This window comes from Macaca mulatta, chromosome 15 (assembly GCF_049350105.2).
Source record: "Macaca mulatta isolate MMU2019108-1 chromosome 15, T2T-MMU8v2.0, whole genome shotgun sequence".
Taxonomy (NCBI): Eukaryota; Metazoa; Chordata; class Mammalia; order Primates; family Cercopithecidae; genus Macaca; species Macaca mulatta.
In genome coordinates, this window is record NC_133420.1 from 110,580,292 (window position 1) to 110,596,674 (window position 16,383).

The 16,383-nt window shown below is 39.2% G+C and overlaps 1 protein-coding gene across 16 annotated transcripts in view; it reads left to right on the forward strand.

Moving 5' to 3' along the window:
* The window catches only part of LOC706619 (transducin-like enhancer protein 4), a 156,597-nt gene that overhangs the window by 37,458 nt on the left and 102,756 nt on the right, over nt 1–16,383 (forward strand). For all 16 annotated transcript variants that reach the window (XM_015117957.3, XM_001103112.5, XM_001103029.5 and 13 more), the window contains exon 5: nt 3,621–3,683. In XM_015117957.3, coding sequence (XP_014973443.1) covers nt 3,621–3,683 — 63 coding nt within the window. The remainder of the gene's footprint in view (nt 1–3,620; nt 3,684–16,383) is intronic.

Sequence of the window (16,383 nt, forward strand, 5' to 3'; positions counted from 1 at the left end):
ATTGTGTGCTTTAGTATTTGTTACTTTTTAACCTAGTGATTGAGTTACAGCTTTCTTTTCAATGTATGACATCACTTTCCCATGATGTAAGATAGTTGATACATTTTCCAGTGATTCTTGAGTGTTGGAGTATGAAGAAATAAAATATAAAATATTCTTTTCTGTGTTTCCCTGTTTTGTTACTACCTGGTCATGCTCCTAGGCCACTTGTCCATCAGTACTGTAGAGTTAGCCTGTTGACATTCACATGTCAGGTGTTGAGTGCATAGCCAAGGGATTTTCATAGAATGCCTTTTTTGTCATTACGTTTTTCTGAGATATTTTACCCAAACCAAGGTTTTCTTTAGCAGGGATGGTGATCACTTTTATTTTATTGATTTTTTGTTGTTGTTGGAGAATCGTGTAAAGGTGGGAAATTTTGAGAGAGAGGAAATAGAATGGTAGTGAGTTGAGGGCAGGAAAATACATCTGCAACCTTTATTGGTTTTTAAGTGAATATCTTGATAGGGAAGGTATAATGGAATTGTCAGAAATTGTTAATGTGTTTGACAAAGTGTGACTGCCTGTACGATCTTTTTGTTAACATTTTGACATGAACAATTGTCCTTTTATTGGTGCTATTAATGCTATTTTGGAATATCATGGGCATCTAAAGGCAATAGTTGAGCAGTGTCCATAAAGCATCAAATACCATTATAATATCTAGTAACCCTAACAGCAATATTTCAGAATCCCTGCCTGTTTAAATGGGCTATCTGTGAATGTACTGGCTCAGGGATGCATGACCCCCATCACCTATAAATTTGATTGGAAGCTAACAGTACTGGCATAGCCTGATGGATAGCAGATTAGAGCCCTGATTAACCATGTGATTCAAATACTGGGAATATATTGTCTAAGCAAGATTCATCAGATGCAATCAGAATTTCAAGTGGTCAGATGAAATTCAAATGTGTGTTGTGGTTTTTCCTCCCCTATTGCTTTTCCTCCTAGGTTGCCTTTTTTCCCTTCTTTCCCCAAAGCTGAAAAATACTTCTTTGATGAATCTGCTCCTTACCCTAAAGCTGTCTGTCTGTTATTCATCAGAAAGCAGGTCGCAGTTCAGTGAGCAGAAGAAAAGATTTTAATAGAAGCTGTGCCAAGGGCTGTAATGCATCATTTTAGGGCCCTAATTACATTACAATGACAAATATCAATGGTGACAACAGCAATAACCTACATCCTTTAATGGCTGTGCTGGAAAAGGAGTTTGGGCCCCACGCCATTATATTAGACTCAGTTTCAAAACATAGGCCATTAGAAGTGTGTGTCCACAGTGTTATTGGCTGATCGCTGAAGCCCAGTGGAAAGGCCTGTAAATAAATGATGCCTCCCTAAAGCTGGGTCCTATGGGACAAAAGAGGCAAAATTAGATGACCATGGGAGCAGCAGTGTTTCCGAGGCAACTTTAGCTTTCAAAGTGAAGAATGACCTGCTTAATTTTATGAAATCACACACACATCCCACCCCCCAACTGCCAATTAGCCTGACCATGAAAATCCATTGGCATGACAACTTAAAGAAATTAAGAAGTCTTTTAAACAAAAGGAGACCTTTAACAAAAGTCTGGAAGGTTTTTACCCTCCCGTTTCTGTTGTGTGTGTGTTAACCTACGTGATTAGTAAAAAGACTCGTCTCCTTTTTACATTTATTTTTAAGAAAATGTAGAATTAAAAAAAAAAAAAGTTGCTCAGACTTAATACAGCCTAGGTCCAAAATTTTATTTCACCAGATGAATAAGTTTCCTTAGAGTAGTTTTTATTGTCTAGATTATGTAGGCAAACTAAAGAACTCAGTTTTCTTATGTGCCCACACATTTTTCAGCCCTCCTAGCAAGGGACTATTTTATTTATGTAAACAACATAATGAAGAAAATATGCTTGGCAGATGGTTCTAAGCATTAGAATCATCAGTTTGGTCTGCCCCAAAGTGTCTCATTATCTTTTATTCTCTCCCCCTCCACCTCTCCCTGCAAAAAGCTTAACAACCAAATGCCTTTGAGACGCAGTACTTTCAGCCTGGTGAATGCTACTTTATTTTCTTAGCTCACCCTGGAATTTCACCCCATAACCACTGTGGTATGTTCGTCCAGGTGGAGAGTGGTTTGGTGATTCCCATTGCAGCTCTTCATGGTGGCTTAAGCATGCTTAAAGGATGGCTAAATGCTCCATGGGGCCAGTGCAGTAAATTAAATCAGGTCAGCACAGTTGGGTCCTTATTCACTGCCGCTTATTGGTGCTGGGTTTTTGTCCATCTTGTTAGGAATGCAGGCTGGAATGGAAAGCTTAGGTTTGAAACTTCATGGTGAATTTGTGTTTTCTTTTGGCTGGCAAAGTTTTTAAGGTGCTGACATTTAAAAGATTGCATAGCTACACAGTTAGAAGGGTTGCTGATGAAAGAAGGAAGCCTAGATTGCACAAGTAGAGTGTCACTGTCATTCTGGTAATGACTTGGCAAGAAAAGGCATTTTGGGCCTCTCATAAAATGAGGAACTGACGCTGGATGGAATTTAAGAACGTCTTAGGGATAGTAATTGCTTTACATTTTCTGTCTTTCAATTCTTCTTAGCTGTCTTTCCTCCATTCCATCATTAAAATATAAACTATTTTGTATGTATGTGTATTAAAAAAACTATGTATTTATACATCACAGAATATACAAAGCACCGTCTGAAAATACAAATTAAGATAAACATTGGTAAAGCCGTGGGTAACTTTTTAAAGAAAACAGGTAGTGGTTTTTTTTTGTTTTGTTTTTTTGTTTTTCTTAACTTACAGTAGCATCTTATTGGTTTAAAATGTCTGTACTTCTAAAAATTATTAGAGAATAGACTGTTCTCTGACATTGTTGGGACTTTTGCATATCCACAGGAAAAAAAAAAAAAAGTTCCCAAGGATAGTTTCCAGATACATACAGATTGCTTTCTGCTAAGTGTAATAAGATTTTAGCGTATCTCAACCTCTGTACACTGAAAACCCTGGTAGGACACATTTGGAAATTTTTATGGTTGAAGAAAACATTTCATTCTCCAAGAATTTATAAGAATCTGAATTAACCAACTTTTTTGGGTTGGTTGGGTGCTGCTGTTTCAGAAGTTCAGGGTCTTGAGTTTAAAATCACAGCACCAGTGTTTTTAAAGCAAAGGCCACAAGTATAGAAATGCAATGAGTTGCTAATTGAAGGAGTTGAGATGTAGGAAAGAATGGATCTTTACTTATCTAAATTCTTAAGAGTTAGAAGACTGCAGGTTTTATGAAAAATGTTAGTATGAGCAAGGGTCCTGGTGAAGGCTGTTGAAAACTGATTTCCAGTCATGGAAATTAAATTCCATTTTATATTGCCCTGATGCTTGAAGGTTAACTTGTTAAGATGAATGCTGGTTAATAAATTGTGCTGTTAATGTGGCACTGTTGTCATTGCTTCCTTTTAATGGGCTTGCTGATGAGATGGTTTTCCTCTTCCTTAGGAAATATGCCAGCCAAATTATAAAGTATGTTTTAATATCATCCTGTTAATATTTCGGGAATCTGTAACCAGCTGACTGTTCTCTTTATTGCTTTCCTTTCCCTTATTTTTTGCAGGCAGAGATTGTCAAGAGGCTGAACGCTATCTGTGCACAAGTCATTCCTTTCCTGTCCCAAGAGGTAAGGTAGTTGATTTTAGGCACTGGACTAGAAGTTGCCATTTTAGTGGTTTTGCAGAAAAGGGATTGTAGAACTGACTCTCTGGCCTTGCCAGTCTCTTCGTGTTTGTATTTTATTTTCATTTCTAAGAGACAGTGTTCTCACTCCAACTTGTATACCTTAATAACTTTCTGTGGAATATGATTTAAATGTGTTTATGTAATGGAATATTTTCTAGTTGGGCTAAGCAAAATTCAGTCGTTAAAATATTTTGCTATCTTTGTAGTGTTGCTCAGAATTATGCTTGTTTGTCATAATGGTACCTAATAGGGTAGACTGAAAAGTTACCAGGAAAACAGGAGCTTACTCTGTACTATTGTCATTGGGCATTAAGAATTGGCAGAAGACATATCAAATGGAAAGACTTTATGTAATAAACAAACTAATGAAGCTTTTGGCTAGCCACTTTTAAACATTTACTTCTTGTTACCTGATTAAGTCTTTATATTATTGTGCTTTTGGGAAAAGATCTGCAAGATGAACTCAATGAACTCGTTTCTCTGAGTGCCACTTTTCTCAAAATTAGGCTTTGGTGATGGTAGGCTTAGCACATTGCTAAGGCCCGGCATGCGGCTCACTAGTTCTCTTGCTGTCCTCCGGGGAAGTGCATGCTGTCAGCAAACAGGCACAGGTTGAAATAAAGTGATGCATTTCTAGTGCTTGTTGGCTTCCTTGTGGCTTTTTTTTTTCTCTCCCTGCTTGCTTTTGGTAGTTATAAAAGTTGAAGTGAGAATACTGGAAAAAGATAATTTTTTGCTTCTGGATTACTGAATGCCTTCATTTGCTCAGGTAAGATCCACTTTAAGAAGGAAGGAGCTAATGAAATAGCTGCATGTCTTTAGCCGCAATACGCAATACTTTGTGCCTTGGGCTGAGAAGGCACAGAGGCTCTGTTCTTCCTGCCTTTCAGCTGTTCTGTAAGTGTTGGGTCACTGCTTTTCAGGAGAGAGGTTCATTCACCTGCCTGCCAGCGGGGCTGTGCCGATGTTGTGTGGCCAGTATTTGAGCACGTGTATTATAGATATGCAGGTTGCTATATATGATTTTTTTCCTTGGTCTGAACTGGGTTAGACTTGAGTAACTGTGGGTACCCTTCATAGGTATATACTGGGGAGGGGCACTCCTATTCACAAGTCTTGTTGACACTCTGAATTCACATGCTCTTTTGGGTCTTGATAAACAAAGGATATGTTGTCTTTTCTCCTCCTTTAGCTGTAACCACAAAACCTACCACCAGTCATATCCCCATTTGCCTGTTTTTACTTAAGATTTGCTTATGACTAGATTAGATGGCTTAGTGAATGAGAGTCAAGGGGTGCATTTGCATTTCTTTTGGAAGCCTGACTGCTCCCTGCCTGATCCAGACTAGTGTGTATTTTTTACTTCAAGCAGCTCTGCTTTATGGGGATGGAGAATGGAAAGAATGTGTGACCCACAGAGCTGTAACCAGGCTAGGATGTCATGTTCTAAGGTGACAGGGAAAAGTTGGAATTATCGCTGGGGTGGTATTAGACTTTGGGCCTCTGTAGGCACAGACCCCTGAGTATGATCACTGGTACGGCTTTGGTCTCATCACATTTCTGCAGGATCTGTGGGTTGTGTTCAGAAGTGGAAGGTTGTCTTAGGGATGTCGATGAAGCTGATTTGACAATGAGTTGTTTTCCCACATGAATTATGTTGTGTGAGCAGGCCCAGTGGGAACAGAATGTATAATGGTAGTGGTGCTGAGCAAGACTGGACTGAAATTAATTGTCTTAGGGAGTTATACCTGTAGATGAAAGCCATGGGAAGATACTACAACTCATTTGCTCTAGTCTGGGAAGAAAAGTGTCATACTTAACTGTTGTCATACCACTGAACTATTTATTTCCCAAATACTTTGACATTTCTTGGTTGAAATCCTTGACTCATGATAATGATTTATGCCGAGCTTGTCCAACCCCAGGGCCTGTGGGCCACTTGTGGCCCAGGATAGCTTTGAATGTGGCCCAACACAAATTTGTAAACTTTCTTAAAACATTATGAGATTTTTCTTTGCAATTTTTTTTAAGCTCATCAGTTATCGTTGGTGTACTTTATGTGTAGCCCACATAAAATGGGATGTTTGTGTGATTTCTTCTTCCAGTGGGGCCCAGGGAATCCAAAAGATTGGACACCCTTGATCTATGCCATGATTTTCTAAATGCCAGTTCTGTGTATATATTTTCTTTTGCTTACTTTAGATTTAATTTGCTCATCTTTTTCTAGTTTCCTAAGGTATGTGTATATCTTTTATTGTGTGAGCACAAACATGTTTGTTTCCTTCAAATCAGGGCATCTCTGATGTTTTTTTATCTGAACATCGTCCACCTTGTTTCTTCTTCTGTGCATTCTGTGAGCATTGGACTCTTTGCTTCTGCCCTGAAGCCAGATGGACCATAATCTGGAGGGAGGGGAGGAGCAGGTTATTAGAGGAAGATGAATTCTATTTCCTGTCTCTTCAGAGGCATGGAAAATCACTCTTGCATGGCTGTGAGCATCACTCTGTGCCAGGACTGAAGGCTCTTAATCTGATCTTTTAACACCGGCTCTCTGTGTGACAGTCTCGCTGCCAAAACGGCAGCTGCTGCATTAGACTTTATTTTAAAATGTTTTTATTTAAAAATTAAATGATCATATTTAGAAAACAGCAAAACAATTCCTGAAGAGTAGTGCACAAGCTAACCAAACAGTGGCTGGAGCAATTGTGAACATCTGAAGTCAGGCTTTTTGGACTTTGATGGGAACAAGGGGTATATTTACATACTGTTAGATGAAGTTTCTTTTTAATTTAGCCCCCATGTGTTGATTAATATACCTGCTTAATATTGCTTGCGTCTGGTTTACCACATTTTTTTAAACTTAAAAAAATTATATAGTACTGAATGATAACTATGAAATAAATTTAGCTTTAACTTCAAGACTTTTCCTTTTTAGAAATGAGTTGTATAATTGTAGTTCAGAAGTACTTGAAGTGTGTCTGTGTATAAAAATCACAGAAAAATATTTTCCTATTAGAGTTTACAAAGACATTTAAAAATATTAGAGCCAACATATTCTTTAATGATGTGCTGTTGCACTCACGTACAGCTGCTTCCAGAGGTACAAGCATTTGACAAAGATACTGCCAGCTCCTGTCAGGAAAAGGGAGTACCCATCACTTGGAGTTCATAGAACGTCACAAGATTCTCAGTATCAGAATTTAGAAAAACCTTGTGAACCCTCGTCTGTCCCATGCTGCTCTTTTCTCTCACTTCACTTTTCAGCTTTTAGGAATGGATAAGCCTCAACTTTCTTCTTCAAAAAGCAATCTCAAGGTGGTAAATGGGAAGCTCTTTCCTTTCCCTATTTCGGTCTCATTTGCAGGGGAAGAACTATAAATATCAACTCTGAGTTGGCAGTTCCATAAACAAGAGATGCCAGGATGATGACAGTTGGATCTGGGTCCTGGCCTCCCTATTACAAATCGTGTGGTTTACTCTAACCGGGCTAAGCTGGGTGACCTTTAGCAAGTGATTTGCCTTTCTAAGCCTCAGTTTCCTCATCTGTATGATGAAGTTAATCATAGCGTGAAACACATCCAGTGTCTGTGAAGATTACTTGGGATTATACCCGGGTAGCTTAGCACATAGTAATCACCTACTGCCATTGACTAGTAGTATTAACTACAGTAGCAGCAGTGGAGCTCTGTTTTCTCTTGGGAGGACCTAGAACCAACTCTCCTCCCTTTTCTAATCATTGCATTTGGGAAGAATGTGAATTGATTATCTTCCTCTCTAATGCCCTTATAGAAGAAAAAATGAAAATTAAAAGTGAATCCAGGGCCCTGAACTAGCTAAAAATCTGTGTTTTTGTTTGTTTCCATTGGCAATTTTGAGATATAGCTTATAGATCGTTAGGCCTCAGTGGGTCCTTAGTAAAACTGAGGATTGCCAATAAATATTGTATTGCTTCCAGTGTCCCAGTAACAGCTCCTCCTCCACCCCCCAATTCCAGGAACATATCTAAGAGAGTCTAAGGTGGACTGAAAACTGCATCACTGTTACACCCTGGCAGTAAGGGACAGCATTTCTGCTAATTTAGAATTGGGCTAGGTCTCCCTCTGCACTAGCTTTGCATTGCAAAGTTGATCTCTCTAAGCTTTAGTATTCCTATAGAATAAGGAGAGTCAGCCCACCTTTACAATGTGTATTGTATGTATCAAAATGTAACAGATTTGGCATAGGGAATGCCCTTTCCCCACCCACTCTTTTCCTATTTTACTTCCAGGGAAATAGATTCTATTTCAGGTTATTTTGGGTCCTTAGACATTTGGAAAGGAATGACTTAGTAAAAACTGGGAAGAGTTCAAGGTAATATTTCAAAACAAGCTGGCTGGCAGTCTTCCTGTGGAGTTAGCTAGGCCTTGCAGTTCCAGTAGCTGCTTCCAACAATGGACATTTAGCTCCAACAGATTGTCTTTCAGGAGGAAGGGAATATTTTATTTTTTTAGTAAACCAGTAGGTATTTGTCTTAACGTATTAGATTAAGCAGGAAATACGGTGCACTTAGTTGAGGACCTGTTGGAGGATAGTTGTGTTTTCTGCACTGTAAGGATCCCTATAAGGATCACTTTTAGGCTAGTGTATGTTTCACAGTGATCCACAAGGTGTTCTTAAGATCTTTGAGAACCTCAAACCCTTGAAAAGCATTAGGTCAGTAGGTGAAAAGTTTATTATGTTATAGTTGAAAATCATTCTCCAGGGTACAGTTGTATTTTTCAGAAACTTGTTGCTTCAGTAACAAGGAGCACATTCATTGGAAGAGCCATGTTAGGCAAGAGGCAATGTGATAAAAGCTGGAGGTCAGCCAGACCCAGGACTAAATCTTGGCTCAGCCACTTGCTTTCTTTACAATGTTGAGCAAAATACTTAGCTTTTCTGGGCTGCAGTTTGCTTCTCAGTGTAATGGGATACCTGTACTGTAGGATTGTTATATGAGGATTCGTGATAGTGTGAAAGGACCTCACTGAATGTTTGGCTGCTTTAACAGAGATTAAAGGAACAGTGGTTTTTTCAAGAAAAAAAAAAAAGCTTCTTTCTCTCTCAGGTAATAGTGACAGTTGGCAGCGAAGCCATCTGCAGCTAATTTGGTGACTCCACGATATTGTGAATTTGGTTCCTTTTATATTGGCGTTCATCATCCTAGCACCATTGTGTCTTGCCCTAGCCTCAGCCAGTAGGAAAGAGAAAGGAATGGGCAAGTTATATCCTTTTAAGGTTGCCCTCTTTACAGTGGCCAGCACTTAGTTACCTGCCCACAGATAGTTGTAAGGGAGATACGGAAATGTAGTCTTAGCTGAGTGACCATTATGCCCCCCTAAAACTTATACCAGTGTAAGAGAAGGGATATTGGGGGACAACTGTCACTTGCTTCCAGACATAATACTATGCACAAAATAAAAATTATGGCTATTATTATTGTTACTGCTAATGGTTTATCTTTACATAATAAACTGTAGCTTTGACTATGTAATTAGCACATCTCATGTTTTTCAGTTATATAAGATATAAAATAATGCGTAGTTCTTGTTATAGAAGTTTCTTACTTACCATTCAAATGTTGGAGAAGAGTCACCCATCATACATTCATACATTCACAGGGGATGGAAAAGAACCTACATGAACGGTATGGCCTCTGTGGGCTGTCTGTATTTGAGTTTCTTGTGACCAGTGGCTTCCTTATTCTCATTTATTAAACTCGTAGTCGTTGTTACCTTTAGAGAAATGGCATTCATTTTTAACCTTGTTATTAGCAGACTTGTTTCTATCATTGGGTGCCAAGGAGGATGGACATTTTCCTCCTTCTCCACTCCTGTAATTCTATGACTGTTTTTTCGGTGGTGGTGGTGGTTTTTTGAGTTGAAACAAAAGCCAAGCTGCTTAGAGGCTGGTGGTGGAGCCCTGCAGCCCAGTCCTCACAGAGACGATGAGGAGCACACCGGGGGCTGCGCTTGCCCATGGACAGAGTTGTTTTTCCCTTGCATCAGTTATTGTAAGAAAATATTGGTTTAACAAATGAAACAAAGAAGACATTATTCTTTTTACAATATTTAACAATAGTTCTCTGATCGTTAAACTATTTAGAATATAAAAGGGAAATTAGGACCTAAAAATGGAAACCTTCCATTTTTATGCTTATGTTTACCTAGGGAAAAGGGAACTTCCATACCAACCTGAATGCTCTCTGGTGCGAGTTTAATTTTAACTTAAAACTTGGTTTGTATCGCCCTGTTAGTTTTTCTAACACATAGTACCAACTAGCATTTGGGCACTGTCCATTGCATTTATATGGCAGAAAATAATAGTCAGTTACATAATAGTGATAGTATGAGTTTGAATTACGAGTCCAATAGGCTGGAAAAGCTAGTCATATCAAACGATACATAAACTCCTGTTTTGGACATGCCATAAATTTGGTCCATGTAATTTGATGGAAAACAAACCCCTTCTACTACATTATGATATATGGGTATATCTCAGATGCTGTTTACTTGGGCACCTGGGTTAATATGGTACTGAATTACTTGGAGCCACATTTTGCATGTATAGAATAATTGTGAAATGAAAGTTGAAAAATGTGATCAGTCACTTTCATATTGTGCCTTCGGGAGGAAATGAAGAAAATGCAGTGGTTATATGCACTGGTGGCAGTGTTATCGCCTTACAATTGTGCCAGGTTAACTTGTCTTAGTGCTTATTAACGTTGTAAGGAATCAATGACTTGTGATAACGGGTTTGGTATAGGAGAGCATGGTTAACATTGCAGAGATCCCCTGGCAAGCATGCAGTGCCAGCCCTAAGACCATCTTTAGAGAGTGCTCGCGTAAGTGCCAGCAGCCTGCACAGGGTACATCTGCTTCCCGGTCGGAGCCATTTTGTCCGTCTTGGTGATATGTTGTGACAGTGCCGTATATCGGAAGAATGTCCTAAAATGAATAATAGACACGGATTGGGGCTTCTGGGGATTTGGTCCAGTTTTCTGACTTTCACATTAGGTTGTGGGCATGGGTAACTTTTCATTTAAAATACGTGTATTTTCTCATAATACCGAATGGGTCATCAGAGAGCGTAATTCTGTCCCACGTTCCGTGGTTGACTGATTGGCTTGCTGTACCTGACCATGTGTTTTGGTGACAAGTGGCTGCTTGGTGAGATTCATCTAGTGGCGTCATGGCCTGTTTGACCTCAGGAAGTGAAAGATGATTCTCGGGAGGTAGAACTTTCTTTCCTGTGGTTTAAATGTGGGGTTTTATCCAAAGGCAGCTATGACAACCTTTATTTGTATGTCTCAACAAATTAATGAGTGTTTGGGAACTGACTCATTTATTTGACTTTTAGTTAGGTAGTGATTAGATTATTATTAGTGGAGCTAAGTTTGAAGGTACCTTGAGTAGAGCTGCATTGTGCAATACAGTAGTAGCTATGAAAAGCTGAATAAAATTAAAAGTTCAGTTTCTTAGTTACTCTAGCTACATCTCAAGTGCCCAGTATTCTCCCATATGTGGCTAGTGGCTGTCATATTATTAGCACAGATACAGAACATTTCCAACATTGCCCAAAGTTCTGTTGGACAGCAGTGAATTTGTAGAGCTTACCTATCTGTGAAGAATGCCTTGTCCCCATGTAAGTGAGAGTGGAGAAGGCAAGGCCAGGTAGGCAGTCAGTAGTGTGCTCCTGAGAGTTTTAATCCCATGTTCCACAACTAAAATTGTTTGGGAAGCCAGGTATACATATTTACCCTCTCTAAGCTTTGTGGTGCTGAGATTACCTGCAGTTTACCAACCTCCAGGTATGTGCCAAATTAAAGCTGTGTTCGTGTATGTGTATGTATGTGTTTAAGGAATATCTAAAGTAATACTTAATTTCTTGTGTGACTGTGTTAGGCTGTTCTTGCATTGCTATAAAGAAATATCTGAGACTGGGTAATTTATAAAGAAAAGGCTTTATTGGCTCATGGTTCTGTAGGCTGCACAAGCATGGCACCAACGTTACTTGGCTTTTGGGGAAGACTCAGGGAGCTTTTTTTACTCATGGTGGAAGGCGAAGTGGGAGCAGGCATATCACATGGTGAAAGCAGAAAAGAAGGGAGAGAGAGATTGAGAGGGGAGGTGTCACACTTTTTAAGGACTAGATTTTGTGAGAACTCACTCTATTGTGAAGACAACATCAGGCCATGAGAGATTCACCCCCATGACCCAGACATCTCCCACCAGGCCCCACCTCCAGCATTGGGAATTACAATTCAATGTGAGATTTGAACTGGGACAAATATGCAAACTGTATCAAATTAACATTTCTTTGAATACTGTATAGGAAAGGCTGATTTGGGGAGATTGGGTTAAATTTAAAGTTGATTTGTACCAGTAAATTTAATAGAGTTGCTGAAAAAGGCTTTTAGTGGGATTTTTTAGCCTGACTTAGCAGACATGGAATGACACTTTCACTTGAATTTGATCTGCTTGGCCATACCTGGAGTATTGTGTTCTAGACACATTGTGCACTACAAGGAGACTAGCCAGAAGGATGGACGAGTGGGCTAGAGCCCATGACACAGAGAAATTGTTGAGTGGCCTGAGGATGGTTAACCTGGAAGAGATAAAATTGAGAACATGCATTATGCCATTTTCATATACTTTGAGTGTCAGTCAATGGAGGAGAATTTAGAGACAAAACTGGGTCCAGTGGGAAAGAATTTATGACAGGGTAGATTTCAACTTAGTATTAGGGCTCATTATCCCAAAATGGAAAAAGCTTGTCCATGAGGTAGTGAATTCCCTTTCACAGGAGGTGCTCAAGGAGAAACTGGTTAGGGTGTGACAGAGGAGATTCATTCAGTGGATCAGTGGCCTTTGGGTTGTGGTTGGTACTGTAGTTCCACCATCCCAATCTGCTCGGCCCAGACAGCGTTTAGAAATCTGCATGCTTTTGGAGATAGGGAGAGTCTTTTGTGGGTTGGTTGGTTGATTGTTAATAGTGCCTGCGGTACTGTGGTATCTGGGTCTCATGATCTCTAAAGGCCTTTTCCAGTTCTGAATTTCTATGAGTGGCTTCTTAAGTACATGTGGCTAATGGCTCCTATTAGCCGAAAGAGCATTTGATCCAAGTTCGGGCCTAAGTATCTTTCACTCTAGAATATTGCAGCCCTCTAACTGTTCACCCTTCAACCTGGTTTACCTCTCTGCCATCCACCTTCTTTACTTTTCCCAGATCCATCTTACTCAAATGCAGAACTGACAGCACACAGCTGCTTAAAAATTTTTAATAACATCTCATTTCCTACCAGGATAAAGTCCAACTTTTTTGCATGTCATGCAAAGCCCTTTTTGGCCTCCTTCTGTCTTGCCAGAATTTATTTCCCACTAATACCTGGTTCTTTAAAGCATTCCGGTGCTACACTCACGTCTTCATCCATTTGCCTTTATTTTTCTTTGTGTGCACACCCTTTCTACTTTAAAGTGTTCTTGCTTATGTCTTGTCATACCCAGGAAGGCCCTACGAAATTCTACTCCGCTTGTCTGCAGCTGCATCCCCTCCCTGCTCTACCTCTTGCAGCCACACAGACATTCTTGCTCTTCCTCTAAGGCCCCTACCCAGTTCTCTTCCCTCTGCCTGGAATTCTTTTCTCCTCATTCTTCATCTGCAGAATTCCTGCAAATCCTTCAGGTCTCAGTTGTCAGGTCAGCTTCCTAAGGGAATCTTCCCCTAGCCCCAAGATTAGTTTAAGATATTTCCCTGATAAATGATTGCATAGCATCCTGTAATTTTCTTATGGAAGTTATCCTCCAGTTGTAATTATAGAGCCTTTTGAGCATTAATTCACTGACTGTTTTCCTTGATAGAGTTTAAATTCTATGAGATCAAAGACTGGTTCTTGTTCCTTACTCTAACCACAGTGTCTCCCTACCACAGTGTTTGGTGCATAGTAGGTGTTTAATAAATATTAGAATGAATGGATGAAAAAAACACAAAGGCTTCCCAGATGCCCTGGGAAGTGTGCTGGGCATTTCCTCCTAAAACTTCTCTCTGTGTTTTGTCCTGTATTCCTCTAAGACGTGCTCTGTATATGAGTTCTTCGTGTGAGAAGCAGGGCCATTGGTCTTACTTTCACCTCGCCACATGTTGGAGACTTTAATTAATGTTCATTATGAGAATCCTAGCTCATTTTATTTCATTTTGTATCTATCTCTACCCTTATACTCCTTTACTACCCCAGTCAATACGGGGAGTATTTTTTTAATGTTTTTTTAAAATTTTAATTTATAAAAGTTTGAAGCATACTTTAAAAGTAGAGGGAGAATATACTGAACCTACAGGTACCCATACTAAACATCGACAATAATCAACATTTTGTCTTTTTGTTTCATTTATTCCTTAGGGGAGTTCTTTTGTTTTTGTTTTATGTTTTTTTAAAATTCTAAGGTGTGCTGTAACTTTTTGTTACTGCTTTTTATTAGAAGTACTGCATCTGTTGCTGTACATTGGCATGACAGGTGTTCTCATCATAATACCCTCTGAGAAATATGCATTAAACAGCTACTATAGACATACTACTGGTTTGTTAAGGTCTGTTTTTTAGCAGACTTTGTTGGACTTACGAGCTTGTATTATTTTAGTTTCTTATAGAAAAAAATGTTAATACTTTTTCTGAACAAATGCCAAAAATAATTTTATGATGATGGAAGTAAGGCAAGTGATTTAATGTACAGAATTTCATTTTACTGGCCCATTCCCCTGCAACCATGTTTGTATTACTTAAGTCACTGGTTTTTTTTTTTTTTAATTATTTTTACTGAGGTATAATTTACACACCATAAAATTCACTAATTTTAAGTGTATGGTTCAATACTTCTCAGTAACTTTAGAGTCGTATAACCATCACCACAATCTAAGGGTTTTGTTTTTAGAATTTTTTTTTAAATTGTAAATTACAGTATTTTAAAGAATAAATAATTGGGCATTTGTTTTGTCTCTTCACAATCCCAGTTAGAGGCCCCCTCTCTTACCCTTGGCTCATTAATACGTTCTTAGTGGCATTTCATTTGGTGGCACTGGTGGCACGTTCAAACAGGACACTTGTATCTGAGTGAGCAGCCGGCGCAGTAAGCATGACAACACTGTTGCTCTCTGCAGATTGGCTGGACCTGCCGCTCTGGTGCTAGCGCTGGCTTGGTGGCAGAGGGAACAAGCAGGAAGTAGAAGAGGAAATGAGATGTGGGTGGAGTGGGAAGAGAGGACAGATTGGGGAGGGAAGGGAAAATGGAAGACAAGGCAGACATAATGGGAAAGCCCTCATAGTTCTAAGAAGATGTGAAAAACTTGCTATATTTTCTGAGTGAGAGCTTATTTGTTAAAACCCGAAAATGGAAAAAAAAAATGCCTCCTGGGACAGTTTACAGGAGTACTTTGGGCTTCCTTGCGTGTTCATTTTTCTCTTTTGTATGTAATCTTTTGCCCCTTCTTCCTGTTTGAGTTTTAATTTTCTCACCTTCCCTGGTGGGTGCTTCCTCAGGCTGTAGTGTAATGTTACATGGTGTGGCTGAGTGAGCTAATATATTAGGGTGTTTCTGGTGCTTTCAGAGCACATAGGGGAGGAGGCATTGTTTGCCTTAGGGAGCTTCTATTCAAAAGGTCCTTAAACAGTGAATGATTCATGGGTTGTAAGCAGAAATAGGGAAGTAGAATTCTGAGCTGCAGGTAAAGTTCAGATACTGTATCAGCCCATGGCCATTGCTGTCAAAAGGAGAAGCTGAATCGTGACTTCCATTGTCATTTTAGCTTTATAGCAGGAGTTTCTTTAGGCTGTCAGAGTTATGGCTCACTGGTGTGTGTTTCCGGTTTTCTCAAGAAATGCACTTGATTTTAATGCCAGTGCAGAAAGATATCCCCTGCTGCCTAGGGCATCTTTGCCCATTTTAGCAATTGGAATCTAGTTCATGAAGCAAGTGTTGAACAGTCTTCATGGTAGAATGGCACTAAGTAGATGTATTTTCCATATCTCTGTCTCATGGAAACTATTCTTTGAATACTTGCAGATAATATTTCATTAGTAACAGGGAGAAATAGCACAGTAAGAGCTTTAAAACTTTTGTTGAATGAATGAATGTGTGAGTAGAATGAATGATACCTGTGTTGGATGTGACTAAGTGTGGTCCTTTGTTTTAGTTCTGAAGTTTTAAGTTTCTTTTAAATCTTTTAAATCTTCAAAGATTTAAAAGAAATACCTGAAGTTCTTAAACTTGAGCTCTACGTTTTTGATCTCTTTTAAATATGCAGCCCTTCATGATAGGAGTTAAAACACAAACACTTTGCACATTTCCAGAAGAAACATGTATGTTGCATTCTGTATGTCCTTCCGGTGTCTATGCTAACCAATATCATTGTTGAGTATAGGAAAGTAAAAGGTGGAAAATCCCATGAACATTTCTATCCTACTTTTTGTTTGTTTGTTTTCCAAGTACTGCCATTTTTCACCACCGAGAGAATCACATTGTCTTAAATGTGAACATGAGCTCTGTGTTTGGCACATAGTAAGTGCTCAGTATACATACATGGCCAGATTGGCTTTAGGGGAACCTGAAATGACAGTTGCTGGCCATTTTATT